Genomic DNA, 14,355 nt, shown 5'->3' on the forward strand with positions numbered 1-14,355 from the left:
AATAATAATAATAATAATAATAATAATAATTTAGTATTTATTTAGAATCATATAAGAAAATGACACAGATCAAATTAAAAGATAAATACCACGAGTAGAGTTTTAATTAAATTCTAAGTTAAAGAGACACGTTTTTAGATGCTGCTTAAAAGTGTGTACTAAGGTGGACTGTAGCTTGGCTAGTAATTAAGACGCGTGGAGAAGCAGCTCGAACCACACGCGTTATTTTTTACCCACCCGTTTTCCGGCAAAACACTCATCCTGTCCCAGGATTGGCTAGTAACTGTCTCGTGCGTCAGGATTGGATACGGGTTGCCTCCTACCCCAGGATTGGCTATTAGGCTCCCTAATCCTGCGCTGGGATTGCCTAGTAATTTTGTGCTGCTCTAGGATTGGCTGATAGCATCCACGCTCCGGCGTTCATACTCACAAGCGGTCGGATATAATGTACAAGCTGCTAGCCAATCGTAGCACAAGAGGGCGGGGCTTGTCGCAATACGGGTGTGGAAAAAAATACCGCGGTGCTACAATCAGTGCGTTTCTCGCCGTTTTTCGCTCTCTCCACGCTGGGCAGCGCGCTTTTCATCCAGCAGCAAAAATGGAAACCGCCAACCAGGTAGAACGAACCAAACATGTCATGAAACCAAGACCACTAAATAAAAAAGAAAACAAGAGTAAACAGCGTTCCTCCTCTGTTTTTCGCTTTCAGATCGTTTCCCTTGGGACATTTCAGGTGCTGAAAGTGCCTCTGGGGTTTATTCGCCTTTTGGAGTGGGTAAGTACGCATGCCTCTCTGCACTCAAGGCAAGTTGGTGGGAAATAAATACAAACAAAAGCAAAAGAGCAAATTCTCTGTGCTGGGACTGAGTTTAGACCACGCTGCGTGGCTGGATAAGTATTGAAGACGACAGCCATGTTCAGTAATAACAGCGCGCCTCATCCATCATCAGGCTTTGATGCTCCATCATGCAGCGCAGCGAGTATATATAATGCACCGCGGCTGCTGGTCGAACTGGGATGTGTTTTTGGTCTTTAGGCGCATTTGGCACGTTTGACTCCTGCACTGATGTTGAAAAAGTTCCTCTTTGAATGATTGATGTGGTTTGCTACTCCAGCTTCCCCCAAAGCGCGTGAAGAGTCCAGTTTATGGAGAGCAGACAGGTCAGGGTTTATGTAAGACACAATTCTGGCTAGTTTAAAACAGGATACTTATTAGTCTTACTCTCACATAGCCTTCCTCATTATGTAGGCATACCTCATCATCAGCCAGGCATACTGGAAGGTTTGGTGTTTATTTTTATACTAGCTACCTAATCTGTTTGATTGGATCTCTCAATAGGCTACTGCATTTCATAGGCTATGCAGTCTCTCTTATGGGTTGCTTAAATTCTTGCATGGGCTACTACACCACAGGCATGCTATCGCTGAAACGGACTACAACATTTCTTGCATGGGCTACTACATTTTTCTATGGGCAGTGTCTCTCACATTTTACACACTTTTTACATGGGCTACTAAATTTATTCCATGGGCTACTACATCTTTTAAATATGCTACATTATCTTTTACATGGGCTACTAAATCTTTTACACAGGCTACATTATCTTTCACATGGGCTACTACTGCTTTTACACAGGCTACATTATCTTTTACATGGGCTACTAAATCTTTTACACAGGCTACATTATCTTTCACATGGGCTACTACCGCTTTTACACAGGCTACATTATCTTTTACATGGGCTACTAAATCTTTTACACAGGCTACATTATCTTTCACATGGGCTACTACCGCTTTTACACAGGCTACATTATCTTTTACATGGGCTACTAAATCTTTTACACAGGCTACATTATTTTTCACATGGGCTACTACCGCTTTTACACGGGCTACATTATCTTTCACATGGGCTACTACCGCTTTTACACAGGCTACATTATCTTTCACATGGGCTACTACTGCTTTTACACAGGCTACATTATCTTTTACATGGGCTACTAAATCTTTTACACAGGCTACATTATCTTTCACATGGGCTACTACTGCTTTTACACAGGCTACATTATCTTTTACATGGGCTACTAAATCTTTTACACAGGCTACATTATCTTTCACATGGGCTACTACTGCTTTTACACAGGCTACATTATCTTTTACATGGGCTACTAAATCTTTTACACAGGCTACATTATCTTTCACATGGGCTACTACCGCTTTTACACAGGCTACATTATCTTTCACATGGGCTACTACTGCTTTTACACAGGCTACATTATCTTTTACATGGGCTACTAAATCTTTTACACAGGCTACATTATCTTTCACATGGGCTACTACTGCTTTTACACAGGCTACATTATCTTTTACATGGGCTACTAAATCTTTTACACAGGCTACATTATCTTTTACATGGGCTACTAAATCTTTTACACAGGCTACATTATCTTTCACATGGGCTACTAAATCTTTTACACAGGCTACATTATCTTTCACATGGGCTACTACTGCTTTTACACAGGCTACATTATCTTTTACATGGGCTACTAAATCTTTTACACAGGCTACTAAATCTTTTACATGGGCTACTAAATCTTTTACACAGGCTACATTATCTTTCACATGGGCTACTACCGCTTTTACACAGGCTACATTATCTTTTACATGGGCTACTAAATCTTTTACACAGGCTACATTATCTTTCACATGGGCTACTACCGCTTTTACACAGGCTACATTATCTTTTACATGGGCTACTAAATCTTTTACACAGGCTACATTATCTTTCACATGGGCTACTACCGCTTTTACACAGGCTACATTATCTTTTACATGGGCTACTAAATCTTTTACATGGGCTACATTATCTTTTACATGGGCTACTAAATCTTTTACACAGGCTACATTATCTTTCACATGGGCTACTAAATCTTTTACACGGGCTACATTATCTTTTACATGGGCTACTAAATCTTTTACACAGGCTACATTATCTTTCACATGGGCTACTACCGCTTTTACACAGGCTACATTATCTTTCACATGGGCTACTAAATCTTTTACACAGGCTACATTATCTTTCACATGGGCTACTACCGCTTTTACATGGGCTACATTATCTTTCACATGGGCTACTAAATTTATTCCATGAGCTACTACACATTTTACCCAGGTTATGGGATCTGTCTCATGAGCAACAAAATTTCTCGCATGGGCTACATTATCTTTTACAAAAGCTATGTTATCTCTCACACGGGCTACTAAATTTCTTGCATGGGCTACTCCATTTTTTACACAGGCTAGTGAATTTCTCACACAAGCTATTACAATTTTTACATCACTGCATAATCTCTCACATGGGCTACCTCATCTTTGAGAGCAGAAGGATTAGCTGAATAAACGTGACTCAATAATTAAAGACAGAGGATTAACATTTTAATATTGTCAGTTCTCATTTGTCTTTTAGATTTGACTTCTTTGTTTCTTACATGGGCTACTTAATCTTTTGCATGGGATACCCCGTTGGTTCCCAAAGTCAGTCCTGGGGACCCCATGCTCTGCACATTTCTGGGTTTTTTCCTAATGTAACACATCTGATCCAGCACATGAGGAGCTTGTAAATTACTTATTGAAATTAATAAAGTGACTTGAATAGTGTCTTTCCTTATTACTAGATGATCAGTTACTGCAGGAATTGTTTCAGGCTGGGTAATTTAGCCTATTAACGTCTACTTGTCAAAAATGTTTGAATATTTTTGCTTCATTATGTATTCATAGTAGATCATCAGTATGTGCAGTTCAATTAGAGTTTAAAGACTGGCAATATGAAAGCAGACAGAAATACTGACTGTGTGTGTAAGCACGCAAGGTTCCAGTGAGCGAACGTTTAAAAAAGCACAGTGTGTGGGGGGGTGTGCGAGAGTGAGGGAGAGAGAGATTAGCATTCATTGAGCATATTCAGAATTCAGTCTTGTCATATTTAATTACGCATTAAGCAAAAATGTTTAAGGCAACACATCCACTGTGTATGTGTGGTGTGTGTATGTGTGGTGTGTGTGTTGTGTGTGTGTGTGTGTGCGTGTGTGTGTGCGTGTGAGAGCGTGTTTGTTTTTTCATGGTGGGTGTGTAACCACGTGTGCATGAAGGCGTGTGCTTGAGTGTGTTTGTATCTTTGTGCGAGAGGGGGTTGCTGTTGTGCTTGTTTGAAGGGGAATTCCACCCATTTCTCAAAATTTCTACATTATTCAGTAGTGGCGATGGGAACCAGGGGTTGCAATGCCTACAGTGCAAGACTAGCCTTTTTATTTACAATCCAAAACCACCAGTGAACCTACATGTGCCTTCTGAGTTTTTATTTGTACTGCTGATAATGGTAAAATAGTGATAAATCTGAAAAAATGTTTTCTTTGTGGATTATTTTGCCTTAAAACATTCTACATGTACCTCTCTGCCATGAATTTTTACACAATATAGTTTGGGGTGGGGGGAGGGTTGTAATCCCCTAGCCCCCTGGAAATTACACTTATGGTTAATGTGGTTAAAATTCATCTAGATGAACTCGGCACGAAGCAAAATTCATTCAGTCAGTCAATCAACCTTTATTTAAACTTGGGGTACATTTAGGGTGACGCTCGTTTACAGTGTAGACCAGCATTATGCAAACACAAGGGATTAAAATAAAGGTCAATATGAATCTATAATAATAAAAGTGTAACAAAGAAATTGAAATAAAGCAAGCATATAAAAGCATTTAAAGCCGCACTGCTACCAGTCTGAAATACAAGTCAGAGGCATTGGGTCTTATGTTTGTGGGGATTTTAAGGATCGTGTCTTACTTCTTTTCATATTAACATCACAGGCACAGCTCGAAAATAAGGTCCAATTCAATGTTTAGGTCTCAAATGCAAAGTCAACGTTATACTGATGAATATATGATGACAACGGTAGATAATTCACTTACATCTTCAGGAGACACAACCTTCACCGGGTTTTGACTGAATTCTCTTTAAATTCTCTTTCAGTGAGCTCACAATAAGATTCATCCCACTGATGTTATACAGTGTTCTTCCACATGTTGTGTGCAATTACATGTTTCCACCAGAGAGCTCTCCAAATCCCAGGAGCTTACATAGTGTAGCTTTAAAAATGTATAGAAGATAAAATAAAGACAAAATGATGACTAAATCAAAACAGCCAAATGCAATTACTAAGTGGGAAAATTAAAAATAAAAACAAAAATATTAAATGAAATGAATAAAAAAAGATAAAAACTAAAATGGTAATAATGATGAAGTAGTACAAATAATAAAAAATAGTAAAAAAGAGAAAAATAACAGTAGAAAAATGAACAAAATCAATGAAGAAACAACTTTACTTATGTCTGATGTGACTTTGGCTTTAGACTTGCACAGTAACCCGGCCGTGACCCTGACCTTAACATCAACCATGCTGACATCTGCACACACATTTATCCTAAAAGCTGGTGTGGGTTTAGTTAAAGTGTGTGAATGTGCAAGTGTGCGAGTGTGTATATGTGTGTGTGAGACAGGCTGGAGCTTTCACTCTCTGGCACTCTGTCAAAGTGTGGCCAACACGCTTCAAAACAGCTGCAAGCGTCTGCCATGAAGTCAAGCAGAAGCTGCTCTCTGAAGTGTCCTATAGAGTTCCCTGGGTGTGTGGGTGTGTATGTGTCTCATGCTGGAGAATAGAGAAGACATACGTCCTTTTAATTGCTGATGCCACATTTTGAATGGTCAATGTAAATGTCCAGTGACATAGCAGCTACAAAGACATAGAGATGTGTCTTTAGTAGCAAAGTGTTTAGTGGAGTTATGCAGTGGGAAACTCAGATCCTATCATGACTATTTTAAACTAAAAAAGATTGGTTAGGTCTTCAGGAGTTGGACAGAAGGCCGTACACATTAGATTAACTACTGATGAAAACATGATGGTAATTATAAAAAAATCACTGTAATTTTTAGGTCATATTATTTAAGAGAGTCATCATGCTTGTTGTATTCAGACTCTGCTGCTATTAATGTACTACTATTGTTTCATTGTTAAGTTTTGACTCAAAACAAAAGTGTTAAAATTTTATAACAGACAAGTGAAAATTGTCCAATCAGCATTTTTTTGTCTGTGGTATCTAGGTAGATACAGGCAAGAAACCTCTCCTATTGGAGGCCTTCAGGAGCTGAACTGAAGGCCTAATGTGTCAGATTAACTACCAACTTAACAAGGAAGTGAAAGTGGAATCAACCAATCATGTTTTGATCTGCAGTGGGTGGGACCAGGTTTGTGAGAAAAACATCACTCTAGGCCTTCTGGAAGTCTGAGATTCGTCACTGACAGTATAGGAGTGGTAGTCTGGAAATGGAAAACAACAGCAGCTGTTTGTCAGGGCTCCTTACTGAAAGGCTCACTGTATATATATATATATATATATATATATATATATATATATATATATATATATATATATATATATATATATATATATAGGAGAAAGATATGTTATAGCCTTCAAATAAATTGTATAGAAAGCTTCAGATGACCATTTTAACGTAGAACAGCCAAAACATTTCATGCTCTCTAGCATTAGCTTAGCACCAACGTAGTACTAGATCAGGTTAGTGGTTGTTTGCAGCCGATGTTTTTCTCTTTTTTCGAGTTTCGACATTTGCAGCCCAAAATGAAGGCCTAGCTCTAATGGTTACAGTTTGTGTGTGTGTGTGTGTGTGTGTGTGTGTGTGTGTGTGTGTGTCTGTGTGTTTGCATAAATATTCTCGCTTTAAGAACCTTCAGCATTGAAATAGTATGCAAATGTTACTTAGTTACTGCTGTTATTAGGCGCATTATTAGAATATCAACATTGTAGGACCAAAACCACGTATGTCAAAAACAGTAACTGTACAGGAGAACAAAAAACATTCATAACTTTTTATGTAAGTTAAAGTAATAAAAATGTATTTAAAGTACCATTTTTATAGGTCCCCATGAAATATTCCCACTATATGAACTTTGGAACTCAACCTGGCACTTTCAAATTACCGTGTGCTGTACTGAATGTCCATTTATAACCATTTTGTATTTAGCAAGTTTCTAAAAAGAATAACAGTTGACATAAAATGGAAAACAAAGGTTATTTCTCTAATAAAGGTACCATTAATAATATCAGTGATGTTTCTTTTATAAGCGTGAATCCTTCTCTCAAAACTGTGTATAACAAAAAAAAAGATTTTTTTTAAAAATGATGGTCTAAAGCAGGGGTGTCCAGTCTTATCCGCAGAGGGCCGGTGTGGCTGCAGGTTATCACCCCAAAAGGTGCAGCCACACTGGCCCTTGGTAGATAAGATGTTTTTCAGGAATGCACGACTGTATTGGAATCAAATTGGTATAAGCAGATAACTGTTTGAAAGAGTGACCAACATGGGACAGATGTTTACATTTGGGATGTGCTTAAAATCTATTTGTTTGTATATTTTTACAGAAATGAATGTTTTATATCTCAATAATATATATTATTTAAGCAATAGAACATGACAGCGAGTGTGTTATCGTGAAATAACATCACCTTCGGCTCGTGCCTGCGACCAAATCACAGCCGTGATGTTATTTGCGATAACACTTGACCTTGAGTTTTCTAGTGCTTTTAAACAACAGTTAAATAAATAAAGTAAGAAATAAACAAACTGGGCTGTGAACGCGGCGTTTAATATGTTTTAATATTCGCAGTTCCTTCCACCAAATTATAGTTCCTTAACAAGCAGCTTGTTGCTACTCGCTGCACAGCCGGCAGTTCGTTCTCCAGCTCCACACGGATCAACTGACAGTTTTGGAATTTAGTGTAGTCCCATCCTCAGAGTCTGACCAAATCGACTGTCGGTCAAATGTGATCTTAAAAGTGTCCATTTTCTGTTTGTGGCAAAGTAAGAAGTACAAACGTTCAGATGGCTTGAGCGTCTCCTACAGTGGGTAAAGTTGTTGCTTAGCAACAGCGTCTCAGCGGAATGATGCAGTGTTTGTGAAAAAACCTGTGATGTTATGGCGAAATAACAGCACCGTTAGAACACTTCTCAACCAATCAGCTTGCGTGGCTGGAACTAATTGTTGTATAAATTATATATAATCCAGGTAGATTTAGTCCCACTCTTATAAATGTTTATGTATCAACAGACAGAAATGTAAACACAACATATCTGATATTTTATTCAATATGTTTTTTTGTGTTTTTTTGAGCACCAGGAACAATGATATAATATAAATAGTAGATTATACTAGTCTGTCATTTTTTTCCTGGTATCTGTCCTGAGATTTATTCACCTCTTTTAAAATACATGGTGTTCTTTCTTCTTATTAATATTTTGAAACCTGGAAAGTACTAAGACATTAGAATTATTTATGCATTCATCTACAAGTTCTGTAGAGTTGAGAACAGTGATTATAGTGAAATAGAGAACTCTTGAACAGCACTGTGTACACATTCACAGTGCAAAAGAGAAATGCTTCATTAATTCAGTCTTGGGTGAAAGTGATTGTTTGTCTGGGACGAGCTCTTAGAAAGACAGACGGTTTTGTATCAGGCTGCCAGTTCACTGCTATTGTTGAACTAAGCCACACATTTGCATGATGCCAGATGAGTCAAGCTGTTTTGAACAGGAACCAAGCGTGTATTTTTTACAGAGAGGTAATTAACCTAAAACTCTAAAATAGGACACTCATGGTACGTGTACGTGTGAGAGAGAGGCCGTTTCTCAGAAATAGAGTAGAATAGATCAGACTAGCCGTTTAAGAGGCCAGTGTGCAGGACATCTCAAATTTGAAGCTCCTCCAAAATGCAGCTCTGCTAATCCCTGTGCATTTTGAACAAGGTTATAGTTCCGGGCTAATCCAGGCCATTGCTGCTGTGTGTCGGTGCTTATGGTCCTCAAAGGGCCCCCGCTTCTTCATTTCCCCAACAAAGGGGCGCCCCAAGGTCAAAAGGTCAAGTGCTAATGGTGCGGCGTTGTAGGAGTCTATGGGTCACTCCCGGCCCTACAGCACAGCATCGTATAGAGGGAAAATTCCCCAACCAGCGGCCCTCAGCTATGCAAATGGATGGCGGCGTTAAGTGGCAATGCCATTTCACATAATTATTGCAATTGAAGGCTGGAGAACTGGAGCAGAGTGATGCATCTCCTCTCGGGAAACAAATCTCCCCTCTCTCTATTTGAAGAGTCCTCAGAAAAAAAAAATAACAAAACAGCAGCTTATCACCCGGGAAACACGCAGTACTAATCACGTTTAGTCAGAGTCTCTCTCTCTCTCCCTCTGTCTCTCTCTACCTGTCTCACTCCCTTTCGTTTTCTTCATCTCTCTCTCTATTTCTCTGTCTCTTTTAATCCTCTTTTCCGACTTTCTCCTGTCTGTCTCTCTCGGTCTTTATCTCACACTCTCTCCCATTTTTTCTCTTTTTATCCTATTGTTTTCTTTTCTCCTTTGTCTCTTGCTCTCTTTCTGTCCCCTGTTTCTCTCTTTTCCCCCTCTCTCTTCTCTAGCTGTCTCTGTGTATCTCTCTTTTGTCCGCTTTTCCCCCTCTCTCTTTTCTCTCTGTCTGTGTATCTCTCTCTTTTATCCTCTCTTTTCCCCCTCTCTCTCTCCTCTCTTCTCTCTCTCTCTCTGTATCTCTCTCTTTTATTCTCTCTTTTCCCCCTCTCTCTTCTCTCTCTCTATCTCTCTTATATCCTCTCTTTTCCACCTCTCTCTTCTCTCTCTCTCTCTCTCTCTCTTTTATCCTCTCTTTTCCCTCTCTCTGTATCTCTCTCTCTTCTCTCTCTGTGTATCTCTCTTTTATTCTCTTTCCCCCTCTCTCTTCTCTCTCTCTCTATCTCTTTTATCCTCTCTTTTCCCCTCTCTTCTCTCTCTCTCTGTATCTCTCTTTTATCCTCTCTTTTCCACCTCTCTCTTCTCTCTCTATCTCTCTTTTATCCTCTCTTTTCCCTCTATCTCTCTCTGTATCTCTCTCTCTTCTCTCTCTGTGTATCTCTCTTTTATTCTCTCTTTTCACTCTTTTGCTCTCAATCGCTTTCTCTCTCGGTCTCTCTCTCTCTCTCTATTTCTTTCTCTTGTTCTTTTTTTACCTGTCTCGCTCTCTTTCTTTATCTTTCTTCATCTCTCTCTGACTATTTCTCTTTCTCTTTCATCTTTTTTCCACCTCTTTTTTCCTGTCTTTGTCTTTCTCTTTCTCTTTGTCTTTTTGTCTTTATCTCACTCTCTCTCCCTGTCTCTCCCACTTTCTTTTTTATCCTATTGTTTCAGTTTCTTTTCTCCTCTACCTCTTTCTGACGCTTTCTGTTCCCTTCCCCTTTCTCTTTCTTCCTCTTGCCATCTCTCTTTCTCTTTTATCCTTTTCCATCTCTTTTCCTTTCTATCAGTCTCTCTTGCTCTCTTTGTTCCTCTCTCTTATTCCTCTCCTCTCTCTCACACTGTTTCTCTCTCTTTCCCTCTATTTTCTTCCTTCTCTCTCTCGCTCTCTCTCTCTCTCTCTCTCTCTCTCTCTCTCTCTATCTCTTTCTGTCTGGCCCGTGCAAAAGTTGTAAAAAAAAATGTTTTATGTTTTATTTTTTATTTCAATACAAAAAACTCAAACTCACAGCAATAACATACAGAAAATGTAGAATATGAGCTTCTCAAAGAAAGAGTTGCTTTGATTTTGTAGTTTTCCTAGTAAAACTGCAAAACTACTGACATTTGCCGAATCTTGGGAATAAAACCAAAAGCCACACATTTTATCCCCTTGTTGTGATTTCAGCACTCGAAACTCTTTCAAATCGTTCAAATCATTAGTTAAACAAAAACTGCTCTTCATGCTAATAAGGAATCTTTGACAAGCATGATGCTGAGTGCTGAAGCTCAATGTGCCCAAAGCTTTAGCACATAGCTATTTATGCTAATAAAACATGGCTGGAGTAGCATAGATCAGTATACTTTTAGACCCACACCTATAGTTCTGCAAAACGGACCCACGTCCACAACCACCTGGATTAGCAAAAAAGTCTTAAACCCGCCTCAGCTCAGCCCTGGACGTCTTGATGGATCCTCCAGGGCTGTGGACAGATGTGGCTGACTCAGAGAAGAAAGGTTGGCTGTCACTGCCTGTTGTCTGGTCCAGAGCCAACGGCGCCACTAGACCCTGAGTTCATATCCTGCTTCAGCGTCTCGAAAGAGATGCGAGGAAGCAGAGGAGGCTCAGCCAGGTTGGATCCAATCACATCACCTCACACTGCTTTCCTATCACTGAACACATAGGGCAAGGTAAGCATGGGGGCGAGTACAGACAAAACAATAGCTTAGCTGTTTGGAAACAGTCTGGTACTTGTACTGGAGTTTCGAGCTAATGCAGTTAACAAGTAATACAAGCTTATATCAACCTGTTAGCATCCTGTTAACTGCATGCTTCACTTAATTCATTCACGCCTCATGTCAAAATGCAAGTATATCACAGCTTAAAACAGTGGCAGACTTTTGTATCAAGTCTAAATTTTGTTCTGTCCATTTGTATAGATGACAGTATGTCATACAGCAGTGGTCATCAACCTGTAATACTGTAAACTTACCTAAACACTAATGCATCTGTTCTACACACACATTTTCTAAACTGCTTATCCTTCTGGGTCGTGGGGGTGGGGGGAGGCGCTGGAGCCTATCACAGTGGTCATTGGACAGAAGGTAGGATACACCCTGGACAGGTCGCCAGTCCATCACAGGGCAGACAGACAGACATATACATCCACACACACAATCGCAAAGTATGGTAACCCTAGGTTTATTCCAATCATGGCTGATGATAAAAGTTGGGAAAACTGAACTCTTGAGAGAATGTTTGGCTGTTGGTGGTGGCAGGATTTACTGTCACTGCTCCATTGAAAAATACAGAATATCTGGTTTGCGGTCATTCATCTGCCATTGGGAGTAAAGGGAACATTGTGCAAACTTAATTTCTGACCAAACCACCACTTTGCAAATTCTAGGGCTGCAACAATCAGTCAGCAAAGTCAATCTGTTTGTTGTTTACAGTAGCAGTATTACTCTTTAATACTCCATAGGATGCAAATCATGATTCCAACAAGTTGCAGTACACTGCAGGAAGCATAGGGGGCGATATGGCTTCTGTTGTTTTGTTCTGCCATTAAGGGGGAAATTGCTTGTACTTTAAATGATAATGGTGGTAAAGGAAGAGGAACCAAAAAAAAGGCAGAGCACACTCCTAAATATAAAGGTTCCTAAATGATTCTTGGCTTGAACTCATGATCATGTTACACGATGTGGACATTCACAAACATTTAAAAGGTTCTTCATCTCATTTATAAAACACTTCTTTAAAGAGTATCTATTTAAAGGTTCTTTTTGGTACCAAAACTCACTTTTCAGTGTCTCCAGAGAACCTTTTTGGCCCTTTATTTCTAAGAATGTTCTTAAATTAGTTGATCAGTCGAGTATCAGTTGGTTTGAGTGTGTTTTAAACACTGACAACAAGAGCTGAGGCTTGTGCTGCGTTTCTCAAGCACATGCAGTGGTTGGGTTTCATGTGTTGAATAATTAGTTCTCTGGAATGGTATGCAATGTGTGCGTTTAATCCTTTGCCGGCTGAGGCCTCGGGCTTTATCGTATAGGGCCACACACATATACGCTCTCTGTCTCTCGGCCTCTCGTGCTCAGACAACGCACACACACATCGGATTGTATCCCGGTCGGGTGGCCAAGTCAGACAAACCGCTGTGACAGTCACTGCAGGGCAGGGGAGGGGCTACGCTGGGTCATGTGACCGAGTAGCCATGGAAACTCCACAGGGAGACAGTGACCAAGAGGAAGAAGGATGGGGAAAAAAAGCAGTATTTTAAAAATAAATTGAGATTTTATGCCTGCTTATGGTCAGCAGAGCATGGAAGCAGTGCCCAGATCCAGCCTGGCTCAAACAGGCCAAAAAGCATCGCTCATACAGTCGCATCACAGGCTTAACACGCTGCTAGCCAGAAACGCTTCGCTGCTGTGACCTCGGCCGTTTATTATCTCCTGAAACAATACAGCTAAACACAGAGCCACAGAGCCTTCACCAGTAGAATCCCACTCTGTTGTGTCTGTTGTGAGTTAACCTTGTGATTTTGCTACACACACACACACATATATATATATATATATATATATATATATATATATACATATATATATATAGACCTTGTATCTCTATTTCTGTTTTTGAATGTGAACATACTTGTTACCCTTTACATTATGTGTAAATTTCATGATGAAAGAACCAAAAGCTACAGTCCAAAATTACTTGGAAAAATGTCTGATTCCATGTATGTGAGCTTAATTACATAGTTATGCATTAAATTTCACTTACATTTGATTTTCATTCTGTCACATTCTTTCAAGAACTTATTTGTTTGACTAAAGCAGCACTATGTTGGTTATAACTGAAAAAAGTAGCATTACAGGGTATAAAGGAAAAAGAACACACTAAAATGTGGTTTGCGTGCACCACTGTGAGTCGCCCTGTTAAGCCTGAAATAACCATTTAAAAGTCAGAGGTACTAGGACAGATTTGGCAGGAGGTTTTGTGAACCACATCATCCATCTTTACATATTAAAGTCACACACAGGCTCAAAACAGAAGGGCTGACTCGATGTTTAGGCCTCAAATGCAAAATCAACATTATACTGATGAAGATATGATGAGAATAGTAGATAATTCACATGCCTTCGGAAGACACATCCTTTGCCAAGTTTTAGCTGAGTTCTCTTCAAATTCTCTTTCAATGCATGCGCAAAAGTCGAAAGCACAACCCACATTACAAAATGTTATTCTGAACGTTGTGCGCAGTTACATATTTCCACCAGAAAGGGTCTCCAAATCCCCAAATCCTATGTAGTGTTGCTTTAAAAATAATTGTATTATTTAGTTACATTAACCAAAAATACACTAAAAATATGGTGTGTCTGTTGCTCTGGGTCGCCCTGTACAGCCTGAAATATTAATTTAAAATTCAGAGGCGGTGAGTCGTTGGGTTTTTAAACTACACCATATGTCTTTACATATTACATCACATGCACAAAAAAGACTCAAAAAGAAGGTCTGGCTCGATGTTTAGGTGTAAAATCTAGTGCAAAATCAGCATTAAACTGATGAACATGCTCTTTCAACACACTCACAATCTTGAGATTCATTCATTCAAGGAAGGGGTCTGAAGTACAATCGATGTTACAAAAAGTTCTTCCACACATCCTGTGCAATTACACATTTCTACCAGAGAGATAGAAATCCCTAAAACTTACATAGTGTAGCTTTACTGACGTAGTTATACAATGAATTACACTGAT

At 39.4% G+C, this 14,355-nt stretch overlaps 1 protein-coding gene across 1 annotated transcript in view; it reads left to right on the forward strand.

The window, feature by feature from the left end:
* Nucleotides 1-598: 598 nt before the first annotated feature.
* The window catches only part of LOC118799908 (synaptoporin), a 53,743-nt gene continuing 39,986 nt past the window's right edge, over nt 599-14,355 (forward strand). Inside the window, exons 1-2 of the mRNA XM_036560005.1 lie at nt 599-616; nt 710-775. Coding sequence (XP_036415898.1) covers nt 599-616; nt 710-775 — 84 coding nt within the window. The remainder of the gene's footprint in view (nt 617-709; nt 776-14,355) is intronic.

This window comes from Colossoma macropomum, unplaced genomic scaffold (genome assembly GCF_904425465.1).
Source record: "Colossoma macropomum unplaced genomic scaffold, Colossoma_macropomum, whole genome shotgun sequence".
NCBI classification, from domain to species: Eukaryota; Metazoa; Chordata; class Actinopteri; order Characiformes; family Serrasalmidae; genus Colossoma; species Colossoma macropomum.